Raw genomic sequence first — 18,387 nt, 5'->3', positions numbered from 1 at the left:
GTGGCATTTCAAACAACACCTGTCTACATTTTTGCTGTGAAAGCAGAGGAAGTAGCCTGGAGGGCTGTGTGACAGTAGGGAACCCTGTCTCCGAAGCAACACCATGCATTGACAAGAGAAACTCTCCGTGTACAGCCCCGCCAGTTCTGCTCAGAGCACCTCCGCCTCCACCCCAATTTTTCATTGAAAAATAACAACATCAACTAGGGGTGAATACACGTGGGTTTTGCTCAACCTGAAACCACCATTTTTTGACCAACAAGCAATGTATCACAACACTGGTGAATGTGTTTTTCACACCAAGCTCCTGCCAGAGACACAACAACGTGCACCAAGGGCCACTGTGACGCTGGCACGGGGGCAGCCAGGCCCAGCACGGGTGGCAACTTCCTTTGATATTGCGCTTCGAGCTCATAATGTCACCCCAAATTCTTCAGAGCAGAAACTCTGTGCTACCATAGCATCAGCCAGGCATGACAAGGGAGGCTTCTAATGAATGTGAGGTGGCAGTTAATCCAGTTAGTGCGGAAGTTTCATGTTATAAAAACCCGTATTCAGCACCTCTTCTCCCCGCTTCAGGGCACCTCAGAGCTTCGTATGGGCAATGCATTGCAGAGATTGGGGTGCTGGCTAAGGGGTACGACGAATGAAGCTGATGGCCACGGGGCAATGCCGGCAAGTTTGAAACTGGGTGGGGTAGGTGCATCCAGTGAAAAGCTGGTGAAAGCGTTTCCATGAAAGCAATGGATCTCTGCATTGCAAAATATTCGTGTCATTGAGGTGAACTGGGCTGCTCAGATCCTCTGACTGAGTGCTGAGGGCTGTCTGCAGATTCAAGGAAATTTTTCCCCCTCCCACTTCTGCCTGTTTCATGTATTTAGATGAAAAAATATGCTGAATGGGTATATACCTTATTACATGTGTAGAAAACACAGAAAAGGAGGACTTGAGGTGCCATCACAATAATAGAGACAAACAAGGCCCCTTGTCAAGCTTTGCTCTTGATTGCCTGTTTAAATATTGTCTGCCACCATTTAGACAAGACACCTTCTCCGAATGCCTTCTGAGATGCAGGAGACCATTTCTGCAGCATCAAGTTAATGCTTGCAGGAACCCCGTGGCTGGAGAACGGCCTCAATATTACAGAAGTGGTAACTTGTTTAATGGATTCAAATAAATAGGAAAGCCCAAGAGCTGAGGTGGCAGCATCCAAGCCCTGTACTGAGAGATGCAGAGACCTTACAGCAAGATTAAATATAGGTCTCACAAACCAGAACAACAGTGCTTTCACTGAGAAGATAATCAAGCCCTGGAGGAAATTACACGATATAAAGATTAGATTTAAAATAAATGTGAAATGACTTGGTGGATTTGGGACCAGTTCCTTATGGAAAAGTTTTCACGTCAGAAAAATCACCTGATGAAACTGGCTGTTTAATTAGCAGTTTCGGCAGGAAGCCAGAAGGACCAAAGGGGTGCTGGAGCCTCATCCCTCACCCTGCCATCTTGCCCTTTGCCAGGAGGGCTGGGATCAGGAGAAGGGTGGGCTGTGCACAGGCTGTTGCATGCAAGGGGCAGGAAAACCTGGAGATGGGACCTGGATGTTCCCCACATGCTCCTCGTCCTCCCCATCACCACACACTTTCCCAGGAAGATCCTACATCCCTGAAGACAACACCCAGGGCAGGACAGCACCCCAGCCTGGGCCTGGGCACAGGCTGTGACTACACAGAAGGAGCAGAGCCATTGCAGGAGGAGGGCTGCTGGACATCTTGGGTCCTCCCCAGAGTGCCATGTGCGAGCTCTGCTCTTGCAGCCTGGCATGCAGTTTGCTTGATGCAGTGTCAAGAAGATGCATGTAGGGATGGAGGCTCTGTCCCAAGTCAGCTGCTACAAGCATGTCTGCCCTGGCTTAGTCATCTGTTGCCTCTGCATTTTCACTAAGCACCACTCTGGCCTTTTTACTCATGACTGTGGATGAACCTTGGTGATCCCACATCCCTTGGCGCAGACAGGTCCTTGGACTCTCTCCCTACCCTATGAATTCTTGGCCGGCTCCTCTGTCAGCTCCCCGGCCGCATCTCCTCCCCGCAGGACAAGTTTCAGTGTTTGAAAACACTGCACACCGGCCTCTTGTCCTGCAGCTGCTGGGGGGCCAGGCTGGAACCACCTGGGACCAGCCCACTGAGGGCATCAGGCTTTTAGGTAGTAAGGTCCTGAATGCAACCTCCCTGCTGTGATGCCCAGGTAGGGAGGCTGGATCCTAGCACAGGGGCACACCATGACACTGCCCCTGCCCTTACCCAGCACTCCTTCAGCCAGTTAAAGGGATGAAAATTAAAAAATAAAGACCAAGTTGTTTTTCCTGCTCCTCCCTCTTTCTTTCCTTGCTTCATATCACACCCTAACCCTGTATTTTGCAGTCTGTGTCCTTGTGTCTTGTTTTCTCAATGAGTTAATGCAAATGATTTTTGCTCCAAGGTGGAGCATGGAAGTCTCACTCTGTGCTGAGCTTGAGAGCAAAACGTAGGGCCTGGGAAGGACATGAGCTCCTGCTTCCCTGGGGAGTGATGGGTTGAATCGGGCTCCTAAGCCCCTCTAAGCATCTGAGCCTCAAGTTTCAATTTTCAGCTCCATTTTCGGCTCCCTCTCTCCCTGCAAAGCCTGTTCAACAGCAGTGGGAGGTTACAAATAGAGCAAGGCAGCGCATCTGCTGCATCTCGCTCGTGTGATCCGTGGGCACGCAGTGCGCGCGCCGGATCCCCCCTCCACAGGCACTTCACGACTTTCCCCAACGAATCCCTGGAGCGATGGCCACACGTCTTTCCCGGTCTGTAGCTCCCTCCTCAGCCCTTTGCCGTGCACATCCTGGCTGCAGCTGAGGACACGGGCAGCAGCACCACATGCATCTGCACCGAGATTAACCCTGCAAAGTCAGGGACAACAATTTGCATTTCCTCATCCAAAATTCATTGTCTGGGAAGGCTGCCAGGCCAGCTCTGCCAAGATAGAGGCTTTGGTGGGAGTCTCTGCTCGCGAAGGGAGTAATGGGGTAGAGACATCACCACGGCTTACCTGGCCCAGGGGACACTGTTAGTGCTTGCTCTGCCCTCCCGTGAAATGGTGGTAATAAGGGATCACACGTACACGCTCGCTGGGTTGGGGACACGGGGACTAAGAGGAGGGATGAAGGGAGGTGGTCTCATTTAGTCTGGCGGAGAGGAGGGTAAGGGCTGAATTAATAGTGGCCAAAAACTACCCTGATGGCAGATACAAAGGCAACAGAGCCAAACTCTCCTCCCTGGGGCATGCCACAAGGGGCAAAGGCCCTACAGTGCAGTTTGGGATGCTTAGATCATCCAGATGATTTTTCTTTCCCAGGAGGTGGTGTATTCCTAGGAGAACGCACAGCGTGGGGGCAGGGGTCCTCCATCGTTGGGCGTTAACAAGGCTAAGCCCAGCGAGGCCGTGGTCATCCTGACCTAGTGCTGGCAACAGTCATGGTGCAAGCAGGCACTGGCCAGGAGCACCTCAGGGCTCCCATCCCACCACCCCTTCTGGAGCTCTGTGGCTCTGGGATATATGAGCTCTAACCAGTCTGGCAAGGCTGTGTCCCACCCCTGACTGGGAGGGGAGATGCTGGCTGCCTGCGACAGAACATGCAGCACTTCTTAAACCCTGCTGTTCCCCTTGCAGGAGTCCTGACTTCTCCATGCGCGGTCCAGTGAGGTTCCCAGAGCCCCTCCAGAGCGGGGCTCCCGCATGTCCCTCCTGCCTCCCCAGGCCGGGCATGGCCAGAGGGCCAGCAGGAGCCAGAGCCCGCAGGGAGCCATGGCCCCGGCCTGGGGGAGCGGCCCTTTGCAAGCCCCCACCAAGCCCCTCTCACACCCCCATCCTCGGGGGCGCTCCCTGCTTCTTCCCAGGGCAGGTCTGGGATGGGCCTGGGGAAGGTGGTGCTGGCTCTCTCTGGTCTCTGAGCAAGGCCCGACAGCAAACAGCTTGACAAAATAGCTGTTTTAATAAAGCAGAGTAAAAAGAGAGCTATCGAGGGCGAGTAAATCTTACACCCCTTCAGATGCGGGGCACCCTGCGTTCATGCAGCACCGGATGGACCCGGGACGGATTCTCCTGTGGAGCTGCGCATACCCCATCCCTGGAGAGAAGTTCCTCCTTTCTGGTCCTTCAAGCTAGTATATATCCTTCTTTTTATTCTGCCTTATTAAAGCAGCTATTTTATTAAGCCATTTGTCGTAGGGCCTCTTATTGAGACGCACCAATAAACCTCTCTCCCACCTCACCTCACCCCCCAGTGCAGAACGTCTCCCTCGCACGTGCTGGAGCCCGTTCCCTTTCCAGCCCCCCAGCACTGTTTCAGCAGAACAAGGGCTGTGGCTGCTGTGCCAGCTGCAGACTATCCCACAACTCTCTGGCAAAGCGGCTTTGCAAATGCTCCTGTTTTGTAAACACTGTCCTCTCTTAACACAAACCAGGCGCTCCACACACCGCAGTCTCTTACCTGCTCCATCCAAACCTTGCGGGATTGGAGCACTGCGTCTTCCCACCTGTACCACATGGTATTTGCAGAGCAGCTGTAAAACAAGTAATTGAATATAATTATTGAGAGGGTGTTCATGTTTCCTGCACACTTACACACCAGGCTGCTCTATAATTCTCTTTTTAATGAGTTCCCAAAATATTCCCATAAGCAATATCTTCAGTTGTAAACCATAACAACAAACCAGCCCCTCTATCTAGACACACTGTGAGAGGTTGAAACCACCCTAATGGCTCCTGGGGAGGGAGAAGAAGGACTTCATGGTGTGCTGGGTGCATTTCTCATTGCTCCAGGCCATTCCTGCTCTCCCTAGCAGCCGGATTTGGGGGAGCCATCGTTTTGCTGGGGTTTTCTCCTCCTCCTGCCCTGATTCACTCAAGTGTTCTCCCATCCACTGCAGGGCTTGCACAGCCCCAGCTGGGACTTGCTGATCTAAAAGCATGCAACCAGCAGACACCCTTGGAGCACATGACTGATCCAAACACATCTGAGGTGCTGGGAGAGCTGCCAGAGCAGACAGCTGCTGTCACCCCTCTAGGACTGGGGCACAAAAAGGTCTCCTTTCTCTTACACCAGGAGTCAGCCCAGCAGAACCCACCCTCTCTTACTCTGTCCCTTTCCAAGGAATTGCCTCATAAAAGTGAAGCTATTTCCTTGCTGACACCATGCCAGAGTGGACCCTGCAGCCTCTTTTGCCCTGTGGAAAACCAGAAATTATCAAGAGACCAAGTACCTTTATAGAGTTTTTCCCATGGCATCTTTCAGGAGAAAGTAAAGAGATGTTGCTTCCACAGTAAAGGTCTGGCTTATGGCCTGAGAGGTTTTAAATGAAACACCCCTTCAGCAAAATCCCAAGACAATGAGACAAGTTATGGGACAAAATCTCCGAGCTGTTAGTCATGCCACGGAGAGCAGGCATCCCAAGTTTTCAGGCCCTAGCCAGGTCTCAGCTGGACAGGAAGGAATCCCACCATCTCCCAGGGCAACAACGATGGTCCAGAAAACATCCCCAAAGCAGATCTGAAAGAGATGAAGGCAAACATTAAATAATTAATAAATAAAATGAGGTACTTTAGAACATTTCCCTGCTACAATACGACATTTCTTAATGCTGCCCATGGGCAGTCACTTGCAGACGAGGAATGGAGGACTTCTCTCAACCTTGCGTCTGACTTTTCCTTGTCACAGCACCTATGCCAGGTGCACAGGACTTCCGCAATCATGAGCTGGGCCTCTTCACCACCCCAGGGCTGGTAGGTATCAAGCCCATCACCTTGTGAATGACAAGCGACTCTGCTGCCCTTAGACAACCCCACCATCACAGACCCTTTTCTTGGTGAAGCTTTAAGTGAGAAGCCAAGTTGGCCCTTCTCTTCCTCCAGGTCCAGAAACCGATGGACCTTTAAAAGGGTGGTATCAGATCTATCTCCCATCAGTGGCAGCCCCCCCTCTCATCTTCTGCAGGAGGACTGCAGAGCTGGCCCATATCTATCAGCACGGTCAATGCACGCTTCAGGTCTTCCTTCTCCTTGAAGGACAGCTGTGGCTTCTGGCCAGAGAAGACATTGGAGCATGGTTCAAACAGCTTTATCCCCCTGGCAAACACAGAGACTGGGGTCTGGTGCATGCCGCCTCCCAGGTGTGGGGCAGGCCACCTGGCTGGGCCACGGAAGGACTAGGCAACAGGCTAGTGCTGCAATACCTGAAGAATGGCTTCAAATTCTCACCCTGCTATCCCTCACTCCATCAAATCGTACTTACGGACCATCTCTTCATGTCCTCCAAAAGGGCGTTGTTAGCCATCATGGCCAGCTGCTGTGAACAGCCAATAATGAGATGCCTTCGTTGTTATCATGTAGATGATTGCATAATGAGTAGTAGTTTAGAAGTTACAAGCTATAAATTCTTCTGGACCAAAGCTCCTACATTCTCCAAGCTATCTGCCAGGCAGAGGGGCATCTGCATAAATAGGCTTGTTTACAGTCAGCCAAGTGTTTGCGTCTCAGGGGATCCAACAAAATTCCTCTTCTGATGACTGCCAAACAGCATCAGCATGAGCTCCACTAGCACTGGGTGGAGCAGCAGGACCCTGCTTGAATCCATGCTCAGCCTGGAGGGCTGCAGGGTGCCCAGACGTCCATGTTCACTTGAGAGTCCAGCCTCTAGAGAAAGGTCAAGCTTATGGGACACATCACTTATCTCAGAAAGAGCAGGACGGAGCACAGGGCTAGCGTGAAAACTCAGATCCAGCTCCAGGAGCTATGCAAGTCTTCTTGGAAGGCAGCTTAATGCAAGAAACACAGAAACCATTGGGCACCAGGGCTTCTCGGCTCCACTCTGCACCAAGGTCCCCAGCACTGCACTTGTCCAAAGGCACCCAGTAGTCCCCCATGGCTGTCCTCCTCCAGCCAGAGCTGCCATGCAGCTCTCTGGCTTCCCTTTGCCAGCACCTGAATTGCCACACCACCTTGCCAGGCACGTCCAGCCACTGTCCCCTGCAGCTCTGGGAGAATAAACGGCTGCTTTTTCACCTTTTCCTTGCAGACAGTTTACTGCTCAGCCAGCTCTGACCCTGCTCAACTCACCTGATCCTTCAAAAATAAAAACCACTTGGCTTTCCACCCTGGGATGGGACCTGAGGAAGGCCGAAGGTTCCCACTAGCCCTTGTCTGTCCCTGACCATCCCTCCAAGAAGGTATGTAGACCCTTGCCAATGGGCGAAGGAAAGCACACAAGAGCCAGGGACAGCACAAGTCTTTCAGAGACTGCCAGCTCATCCTGGCCATCCCCACCAAACACACAACCTCACCTAGGAAAGCCCTTCCCTGGCATACCCTGGGCTCCCAATGGCAGGGAAACCTCGCAACTGACCTCCTTCCAGGACAAGACACTCATCTCCTTTGCACCAATTTTGGTGCTGGAAGAACAATGACTAATCTTCAGGACCAGCTTTGAAAAGGGCAATTCCCTCCTCCAGGATCTGCACAGCAGCCCCCATCCTCCCTGGAGAGCGTGGACCTGCTTCCAGGGCAATTCCCTGCTCAGACTCGGCACCAGGCCAGCCCTGCAAGGAGCTGGGGATGAAGCATTTCAAAACAAGCTTGGACAACAGCCATGGTGGTAGTGCTGAGGCTGGACCACCTGCAAGCCACGAGCACTGTGAACAGAACAGGCATTTACCAACACCTCCCCAAAGACTCCTGCACTACAAGAGGAGCTGTGGAAATGCCTTTGGGTCCTTCCTGCTCACCTCTGGCTGGGCAGCAACAAGAGCTTCCAGGGTATATTTTTTTCCACCTGTCTTGGAATTGGGAAGGAGCGGGGTTGCGAAATGTTTCAATTAATGATGTGTGCACAGCTCCAGTGCCTCTGTTCTCCTCCAGGTAGGTATTACTCTATTCCTGGGTTTACGTAGCATCCTTTTAAATGACTGCTTTGAATATCAGCTATGTGTCTGCAGGGCAGCATTCACTCACACCCATACATATGTCCCCAGGACCCAAAAGGCAGGTCCTGAGCTTCTGCCATGAGCTTACACCACTAGAACAAGCTTTGAAGACATCTGTTAGAGGGTGCTGACTGCAACCTTACCACTGCAAGGATCAAGGATTCAAAACCGTAGTCGATAACATCACTCGGTGGGCGCAGGGTGCAGAGACAATTATCTGAATGCAGCAGGAGGTTCCACCATAGGGACATTTAAACTCAACAGCATCAGTTACTTGTAATCCAGTAATGAATCTAAGCACTTGTGTGTTCTGTATGGGTTGATCTGCACAGTTGGAGTTTGCTCTTTGTTGTGTGAGTATTGGAGAAGTCTTCCTTTCAGAGCCATGTAAACAAAACCCCACAGAGGGTGGGGAGTCGGCGCCGTGCCACACCGGCAGCAGCCAGCCCACCTGAGATCTGAGGACTCGCCACGTCCTCAGAGTGGGAACAGTCAGGTTAGCATCCTATCTTGAGATCCAGGCATTTGCTGCCATGTCAATACATCCTGACAATCCACATGTTTTATGCTAAGCAATGATTTCACCCTCTCTCTGAGACATTAATTGTTTTCAGTCCCACTTAGCTGATTCGTGGTTGTCTGGCTGAAAGCACGTGCTATGGGTTTATGCTGATGTTTCCTTGCCTTTTTTTTTTTTTTTTTTTTTGAGGGTGGGGAGGCCTTTTAAGTTCTTGTGGTATGTTGTCTTTTGTTTTACTCAGTGAATCAAAATTCCCTGCATCCCCAAAACTGTGATGTCTCCTCCAAGGTAATCGGGAACTCGTCCCTCTATGTTCTCCGGCACAAAGAATTAGGCTCCCAGCTCAGCATCGTAACAGCTCCCAGCTGAGCACACCACAAAATCTGCAGGCTCATCTGGTGCTTCAGATGCTTGCCAGTGCTTGCCTGAGAGGAACCACAGCCTCTGAAGCTCACCAAAGAGCTTCTGGATATGGGGGAACAAGACGGATCAATTTCTGAGGCCTGAGTTTGACACCACAGCATGTACTATGTACTACAAAGCCGGGCAAACTCCAGTGGGTATTCCAAAGCCACTAACTTCTCCAGAAAGAAAAAGATGTATTATAAGTCAGCGTTTTAAAAGGAAAAAGAAAGCCTTTGGGGCTGGCATCCTGTTGCATGGCCTCTGCATGGAGGGTTGTGATGCTGTGGACTGCAATGCTCCTGTGCAGTTGTAAAACATCACTTCTGATTGAACTCAGGAGAAGAACTTCTCTTTTGGAAAAAAAAAAAGTCAAAATATCCTTTTCTTGACAACTCCAAAACTGTGATTTGTTCTAAATCTCATTTCAAAACTGCAATTTATTCTAAATCTTCTTTCTCATCCTCACAATGTTTGGTGTTTGTTTGGACCAAGATGGAAGTAGTCAGTTAAGACAGCTCTATCAGTCCCCCTTCACCCCAGCTCCACGAGTGACCTCGCGCCCTGTGAAAAGGACTGGGTGCACTGAGGTACTTGAGGAGGTCAGGGCAGCCAGGGTTACTGCCCAGCTCTGCCTCCTGCAGTACCCCAATAAATCCCAGTTGCCCCAAGAGAGTATTTTGGCTGGCACCTTGAGAAGAAGGACATTGGATAAATAGGCTGCTGAGAAGGTATGTCTCTAGCTGCATGATCTGGACACTGCCACCAACACTGAGGCCGCAAATGATGGTCTTTATTGACAGCTTTCTTCTATATTTGCTGTGTGTACAAGAGTGCCTTTGAAAAGTGAGGAGGGATGGAAGTGGGTAGGCAGTCCTGCCTCACCTTTGGGTGCTCTAAATTCCACTTCTCTACCAGCTTGAGTGTGGCATCACATTGGAACCATGCCCACTAGGAGCTGGGAGAGGCACTTTTTTGGCAGAGCAATGGGAAGCAGTGTGTGGAGACCCCCAGCTTCACAAGGAAGACTGACTCCTGAACTGGAAACCTCCCACTGCTCAGGACAAGGTGGTTAGGGCCTGGAAAGTGCTAGCAAGGAAACCACAAACACTGCAGCGATGGTGCCTGGAGTGTTCACCAGAGCGCCATGAGGGCCAACAGGACAAACCTGACTGTATTTCAACGTTCCTGGTGGGTGAAGTAGCCCCACTGGGACCTTGACTGCAGTAAGCCACGGGGCACAAAGGTGCCTTCCTCACACCTCCCCAGACGTGATGAACCGTGGCAGCTCTGACCAGGAGCTGTGGCAGAGTTACATCAGTCTTCCAGTGCCAGTTGTCCCAAAGCATCCACCAGGCTCAAAAATTTGTCTCAAAGCTTTCAACAGGCTCAGTGATAAAGAGGCTGCAGAAATGTTTTTACCAGCACCAGACCATGGTCCAGCCAGGGAGAGGTCTCCACAGGGCAGCCACCTGTCAAATTCCACTTGCACAGGCAGGAGGCTGGCAGACAAGCTCAACCACAAGCCATTTTCACAAAATAAAGTGTGTCACCTTAGCATCCCTAGCTGCCCTGGGCCAGTAGCAGACAAGGACTTGGGGGCATGCACTGACTGCAGGAAACCTCCTCCACACACGTCAAGTTAATGCCCTATGCTCCCACCGAGACAATACCACAGGTAGGAAAACTGGAGGAAAGAAATTCCAAAACATCAGTAGCTTTGGGCTGCCATCTGGGTACCATCCAAAGATTAAAGTGCTGAGAAACAATGGGTGAGATGATCGGTTTGCATAGCTCTCCACAGGTTGTCTGAACACTGCAGGTGGCTGTTTGGACCCATGAACACACAAAGGACATTTCAAAGGTAAATTATAAAAGATCTAGTTAATGATTTAGGAATTGCTGACATCCTCACAGGCTTTTTAAGGAAAGGGGGTTTAAAGTAGTGGAAACAAATCACCAGCCTCCAAGAAGTTGCATCAGGAAAGGGCTGGAGTCTTAACCTCAAAAACCAGATGTTACAAAAGGCCAGAAAGCTCCCCCAGCCTGGAGGAGGCACAGCGGTTTGTCTGGACTGAGGCACACTCGTACCTGGAAGTCTCTAGAGCAAAGGTTCCCCTCCACATGGCGTGGAGAGCACTGCCTTCTCGTACCCCGTTATTCTGTGGGAACCCACAACAGATGGATTGCACTTGAACATGTTGGTGACCCCACTTGGTGTGATCCAGCAGCTTTTGGAGGCTGTAAATTAATGGCAAAGATAAATCAGGTATTCTGGCACAGGAGTGGGGTGCATCTCTATTGGGCAGGGCTGGGAAACCCAGAAGTGCTGCAGACAATGCCTGCTAGTGCTTTCCAAAGCACACTTTCCAAAAACGTGCCTTGAGGGGGTGGATTCACAGCCCACAAACCCCAGCATGTCCATAAGCCCAGAAAGAAAAGCAAGACCAGAGAGGCTGTCAGTTGACTTGTGTCATGGCTGTAGGAACAGCACCCCAGGACCATCTGAGCAGTTAGCTGCAGCTCTGGAGTCACCAGCAAGGCAGTATAACAACAAAAATCATACAGCAGAAAACACAGGACTGCCCTCATCCTCATAAAAGGATGAGCCAGCTGGTGCACCAGGAGCCAGAGCCAGCTGTCCCACCGAGCCAGCTGTGCCCATCCTCCTGGTCACTCCTGGAGATGGAACACCTTCCCACACCTTCCCAGCATGGGAGGAGAGATGGGTAGCAGGAGGTCCAACCAGGCACTGCACTGCTTTGACTAGAGGCAAACAAGCAAGCTGGATACTGGGAGGCAGGCTGTTGTAAAGGGGGGTGAACATAGCTCTGATCCATCTGGAGATAGGTCTGCTGGTGTTGGACCAGGGCACAGTCACATTTAGGGGTTGCGTAACCTTTGCTAACTACTGTACGTGATACTGTACTTTAATCCTTACTCCTCCTGAGGAGGCAAGGAGCAGAGCGCCCTGGTTTTATAAATCATAGTCACCAAAAACTAGCAAGACTAGAATTTGGTGGCCATTTGTTGCTGGCTTTCAACAGAACAGCAGCCAGCAGTTACTGGATTATGTGGGGAGCTGAAGAACCATGCCTCTTTCTAACTTCATTGGGAACTGAGAACCAGCAAGGATCCTCCCTCTCTGCAGGTGATGACACCACAGAGTCCGCCAAGGTCAGAAAGAGAAAGAACCGATGAGGGGGAAGCCAACTCGCTGAGAAAAGGGTGGCGGGGGGACTTGCAGGTCAGTCAAGGGAGAAAGCACGCTGCATAATTGGAACAAGCCATCGTGAAAACAATCCCAAACTTCATTCACTTGGATGGGACATCACGTGGTGCTTAGGGGAATTAGCACTTTATCTTTGCAGACACAAGAAGCAAGAACTCATTCTGCCATTGTGCAGTCACCGATTCCCTTTTATTTCCCTTTTTTTTTTCTGAAGAGCCAGCAAAAGAAGCGTCTTTACAGCTCGGCAGGGGAGCTGCAGTTGTGGACAAGGAATGGCTGATACATCCTTGGGATGTCAGTCTCTAGCAGGTGGTCAGAAAGACAGAGACCCTGTGCTCAGGGACACCATGGATCCAGCTGTGCCCCACTCCTGAACACCTGGAAGCCAGGTTCCCTGGTGGTGTGGCATTGCAGGCAGAGTGACCCCCCAGTACCCCCATGGGAGAAACCCTGCCTGGGTGCTCACCCAAAACAGATCATCAAAGGAACCAGAGTGACTTTTTTTGAGAGAAGCGGTTACAACTGGAGGGCTGTAGTTAACTGTGGCCAAGCTTTTCCATTGTTATTTTACAGTTGCTTGATGTTCTGAAAGATATTTAGAAAAATTACTTTAACTGTCCTGTGCCAAACTGGGCGAGGGTGAAAAAAAAATGAAATTTGGCAGACATGTTATTCATTCAGCATGTAGTTTGGATGACATCCAGTGACTAACACAGGAGTTTTAACTGATCTGGGAGACTAAAAACCATTCACAAATAATTTGATTTAGGGTCACTGTGATTTCTTTTTATAAATAATTTTCATTGAGAAGTATTTTTTTAATTAGGATAGACAGACCTAATAGCAACTCTATTGTGTGCACAGTTCATCATTCCTGTCTTCATAAATGACTTACATATGTGGTGTGCTAGTTTCTTGTTCACTGCACACGATGGGGCTTGTTCACGGGGCAACCAACGTCTTGCAGACAGTGCACAAGCCATGCTGAACTCCTCTCTCCAAAGACACGCTCTGAAGAGGACCCAGATGGAAAGCAAAGGAAGCTTTCACCATCCTGTTACGTGCTCTGGTCTGGGGGCTGGTCTAAGCCTTTGCACAACTTCAGACATCCCCATGCGGCTGTAACTGCCTTCTAACTGCTCCGTCTCCAAGAGATGGTAATAGCAACTTTGCTTTGATTGCTTTATTGCTTCAAATCCCATCATGGCTCAGGAAACACTCTGAACCAGAACGTGGTCCCTTTTCCACGGTGGGAGGGCTGACCAAGGACTGGACCAAGGCAAAGATCTGACACATCCTGACAAAAAGCTGTGCCCAACGGCAAGTCTAAACTCAGTCACTCCCTAATCCAGTGGATCACCCAACTAAGCCTGAAATAGATCTGGGAAGATTGCAGGATAATTCGGACAGCGGATGGGAGAAGAATGGCTCAGCGACTCGAATGCATCTTTCTTGGCAACATTCTCCGTGTGTGACAGCCTTTTCTTTGACTTGCACAATAACAATTGCATCTCAGCCACTTTTGTTACGAATCTTATCTGTTGTTTGAATGGTTCTCAGATTCCCTCCTGCGATTATAAATGTTCGTACAAGTTCTTGGAGGCAGCAGAGTTGTTGTTTTGTAGCTGAATAACAGGCTTGGGCTCCAAACTTTGTGATGGTCACTGTAATAATCAGATATATTCTTAAAAGCCCTTTCCGAAGTGGATTTCGAAACAAAAGTCCCATTGATCTTAAGCCTGAAATCCCAGCCATGACTCTGAAAACCTTCTCCCCCACCTTTCAGAGGAACTGAAACTGGTGCGTTAAAGGATGACTACAACAGCCAAAGAAAGGATTTATATTGTAAGAGGAAACTACCAAAACTTGGTCTTATTTAGATCACCAGAACAGGGACTGAAGGGGATATAACTGCTACTGGGAGACACATAGAAGGGGAGAAAACATGAGAAAACCTTATGAAAGCTCCAAGCTGAAGTTGTGGAGCTGTAAAGAAGCCATTGATATAGTCAGGCTGAGGATGAAAAGATTTCTAATTTTCAGAGCAAAGGAGTCTGGGACAGCTTTCAGCAGAATCCACGTAAGAAGAAGCCTGATAAACATATGGGACATATTGATACAACTATAACAGCAAGGGAGGGCAGAGTGTGACCCAGGAGGTCCCTGCAAGATCTCTATCCATTCTTTGGCCATCAGTACCTGGACAAGTTATGAAGAGATTCCCCTAGCTCCTGCATTTGTCCATTGCCTTTGCCCGTCCGTTTTGCACCTCGCTTTGCTCAAGCAGTCATCTCAGGCTTGCCTTGGCCATGCTGTCTTGTTTTGGCACTGGGCAGATCGATGCGGGTCCCTGCGGCACAGCCACGGCCAGCCGCCCCAGAGGGGCTGCTATGGTAGAGCTCCTACTGAAAAAGATTACCTCTTGGGAAGAAAAAATGCATTTTTTCCTTTGTTCTGTTTACTTAAATAAGCAAATGCCTGTATTCAAGCCAAATTCAGACTCGAAACCAGAGTATTAAGTAGTTGCTGTGACTAGCAACACAGAATGACACTGGGCAAGCAGGGTCCCATTCCACCAAAGGAGAAACGTTGGCAGCTCTGTTCCTGGGATCACCAGTATCCACGTGGTGTGCACCCACTCTGAAAGCAATAATGCTGGCCTGCGTCAGGGAGGAAAAATAACCTTTGCTGCTGGCTGCACTTCATCATCATCGTCACCACCAGCAATTCTCACCCCACCGTGGTCAGAGACAGACTAGCCATGTGCTTCCTGGGCACAAGGCTTTCACCAAATGCATTTCCTCAGCAGTTATATATTTACCAGCTTTCCCGCATGAATAAAGCAGTGGCTTAGACTCCTTATACGGGCTGGCATTAGCATGAGGCATCATCATTAGGCCTCAGTTAAAATTGTTTAATGTCATGTGTCTTCAGGATAAAAAGAGCAAATCGAGAGAGAGGGACTGCCAGAGCATCAGCCCTCAGCCTGCCACAGGGGTGCAGCGCGGTGATGCCAGCCTGGCCGCACAGTTCCCATGCCAGGGACCCACCAGGAGAGCTCTAGCCTTGGGGCGGGCTGAAAATCAAACTACGTAGCATCCATGTAGTACTGCACGTCCCGGGCGTTCAAGGCATTTCTGCAAGCAGACATACAGCTGCTGACAGCTTGCAAGCTGCAGCTCACCACAGCTCCAAAACATTGCTTCTGTATTGAAAGGAAACTCTTTTCCCCTCTATTTTTGTTTGTTGTTGCCCATGGAGTCACTAGTAACAAAGGTTTTCATCATAATGATGGGGCAGACTGGGGGTTCCTCCCATGATATCTAAGCAACATCCAAGACACCAGATGTCTTAACAACTGAATTTCTTTCTCCTCAATGAATGCACGCGTTACCTCCTCCAGCGGAGAGCACACATTGTGGGCCACCGCCAAATCTGCCTCGTAGCACGACTGCTTTGCGTACCACACTTGCAGGTTTTTTGGGATGCTCAAGGCAGCATTGATGCCCTCGAGGCAAGTCAGCACTCCTGGAAGCAGTGGGCAGGGAAGCAGGCAGGGAAGGGACTTCTACCCAAATCCAGCCTGCTGGTTTGTTTCCTGGCCTGCAGCACCGGAAGAAAGCATCCTTACTAGGGCCGGAGCTGGCTTGGGATTCGGGATTCAGGTTTTGGCAACAAGGACTGGAAGCAAAGGGCTCTCCCCGAAAACCCAACAAAAAGCAGCAGTTTAATAAAAAGCAAGCCGGTCACCTGCGATGGGAGTGCTCGGACGGCAGCTCTGCCCGCCCGCCAGCAGCGGCCCCTTCCACCTCGGTCCCCATCCCTGCCCCGCTCCCGGGAGCTCCGGCGCCCCCGGTCCCGCCGCGCCATAGACTTGTTAATTCACTTCATTAGGAGCCCCGAATAAACACATACCCCCCGCCCTGCTCCCACCCGGGAAGCCCCTCCGGTCGGTACCCCGATGCCGAGCATTATCAAGGCACCGGCAGCGCCGCACCGGGATTGGGGGGGGACACACGGGACCCCGCTACTCCCCGGTCGCCCTTACGGTTCCCTCCAGGGGGCATGCGGCTCCCGGAGCCCCCGGCCACAAGGAGCCCCGGCGGCGCTTCCCGGCCCCGCCGGCAGCCCCCCGGGGGCGGGAGCCCGGTGCACATCGGGGGGCTGCCGGCGGGGCCGGGAAGCGCCGCCGGGAGCGGCGGATGCGCGGGACGGGAGGGGCACGGCACGAGGCGCGCGGTGCGGGGGATGCCGGCCCGCCCCCGCGGCCGGCGGTGCGCGGTGCGGCCGCCCGGCGGCGCGGCGCTGCTGCCCGGCTCGGCGGGGCGGCCGGCGTCGGGGGCCGCTCTCTGCCGCCTTCCCGCGCCCTCTCCTCGCTCCCGCAGATCTCGCGAGAGCGGCCGGCTGGTGGCCGCGGGGGCTGTTGCAGCAGCGGCGGCGGCGGCGGGCGGAGCGGCGGCGGCGGCGGGCGGCGGCCGGGGGCGGCCGAGGAGGAGGAGGCGGCGGCGGCGGCGGCGGAGGAGGCGGCGCGGGCGGCGGCGCGGGGGGGGGCGCCGGGCGAGAAGCGGCGGCCGAGGCCGAGCGGCGGCGGCGGCGGCGGGCGGCGGCATCATGGCGGACAGAGACAGCGGCAGCGAGCAGGGCGGCGGCGGCGGGGGCGCGGCGGGCGCCGGGGGGCCGGGCTCGGGCGGCGGCGGCGGCGGCGGCGGCCCGGGCGGCGGCCTGCAGCACGAGACGCAGGAGCTGGCCTCCAAGCGGGTGGACATCCAGAACAAGCGCTTCTACCTGGACGTCAAGCAGAACGCCAAGGGCCGCTTCCTCAAGATCGCCGAGGTGGGGGCGGGCGGCAACAAGAGCCGCCTGACCCTCTCCATGTCGGTGGCCGTCGAGTTCCGCGACTACCTGGGCGACTTCATCGAGCACTACGCCCAGCTGGGGCCCAGCCAGCCCCCCGAGCTGGCGCAGGCGGCCGACGAGCCCCGGCGGGCGCTCAAGAGCGAGTTCCTGGTGCGGGAGAACCGCAAGTACTACATGGATCTGAAGGAGAACCAGCGCGGGCGCTTCCTCCGCGTCCGCCAGACCGTCAACCGCGGCCCGGGGCTGGGCTCCACGCAGGGCCAGACCATCGCCCTGCCGGCCCAGGGCCTGATCGAGTTCCGCGACGCCCTGGCCAAGCTCATCGACGACTACGGGGTGGAGGAGGAGCCGGCCGAGCTGCCCGAGGGCACCTCCTTGACTGTGGATAACAAGCGCTTCTTCTTCGACGTGGGCTCCAACAAGTACGGCGTCTTCATGCGGGTGAGCGAGGTGAAGCCCACCTACCGCAACTCCATCACCGTCCCGTACAAGGTCTGGGCCAAGTTCGGCCACACCTTCTGCAAGTACTCGGACGAGATGAAGAAGATCCAGGAGAAGCAGCGGGACAAGCGCGCCGCCGCCGCCGCCGCCCCCCCCGCGGGCGCCGGGGCCGAGCCGCCCCCCGAGGCCGAGGCCGCCGCCGCCGCCGCTGCCGGGCCGCCCGGCGCCCTGCTGCAGGCCGAGGAGCCCGAGGAGGACTGACCGCCCGCCCCCCGGGACGCGGACTGGCCCCGCCGCCGGCGGGAGGGCGGGCGTGCTGCGGGGCGGGCGGGCGGCGGCGAGACGCCCTCCCCGCCGGCCGGCGCCCCCCGGCCGCGCCGCCCGCCCGGCGCCCCCCGCCGCCCGGCAGCAGCGCCTGCGACCCGCCACCCATCGCTGGATGTTCCTCCACTTTACCCACCGTATCAAACAGTAAGCAGCTGCTAAAACAAAAAAAAAAAAACAAAACAAAACAAAACACACAAAAAAAGTCAGAAAAAGTAATAACATTATATATGAACTGTGTTTCCTACTTGATTAAAAATATAAAGAACTGAGTGTTTATTTCCCTAATTAACCGAGAACTTTTGTACACGTTTAAGCTATTATTATTAAAAGTGTTTGCAAAAATGGTCAAGATTATAATATTGCTGAATTATATAAAAAAAAAGTCCTTTTCATGTTGAGCTAACATTTGACTTTAGCACAAAAAAAAAAAAAGAGATATTTTAGAACACGTAAAATAATATTTTTAGTTTTTTCTTCTCATTTTGTTACCAAATTTCGAACCTTACATGGAGGTTACTATAGTATATTTGACACCCTATATACCTGTGATTAGAGATGTGTATATATATATGAGGGCTAGGCATGCTGTGTGTCTGAGCTTTGTC

At 52.6% G+C, this 18,387-nt stretch overlaps 1 protein-coding gene across 1 annotated transcript; it reads left to right on the top strand.

Annotated features, from left to right (window-relative positions):
- Positions 1-16,768: 16,768 nt before the first annotated feature.
- Positions 16,769-17,737, top strand: PURA (purine rich element binding protein A; the record flags this gene model as incomplete). Its single annotated transcript, XM_082006381.1, has 1 exon — positions 16,769-17,737. One exon carries the CDS (start codon positions 16,769-16,771, stop codon positions 17,714-17,716), a length of 948 nt encoding a protein of 315 aa, XP_081862507.1. The 3' UTR covers positions 17,717-17,737.
- Between the last annotated feature and the right edge of the window lie 650 nt (positions 17,738-18,387).

The sequence above is a fragment of the Phaethon aethereus genome (genome assembly GCF_964289735.1).
Source record: "Phaethon aethereus genome assembly, chromosome: 14".
Taxonomy (NCBI): domain Eukaryota; kingdom Metazoa; phylum Chordata; class Aves; order Phaethontiformes; family Phaethontidae; genus Phaethon; species Phaethon aethereus.
The sequence above is the reverse complement of the archived record's forward strand: the minus strand, read 5'-3'. Positions and strand labels throughout refer to the sequence as shown.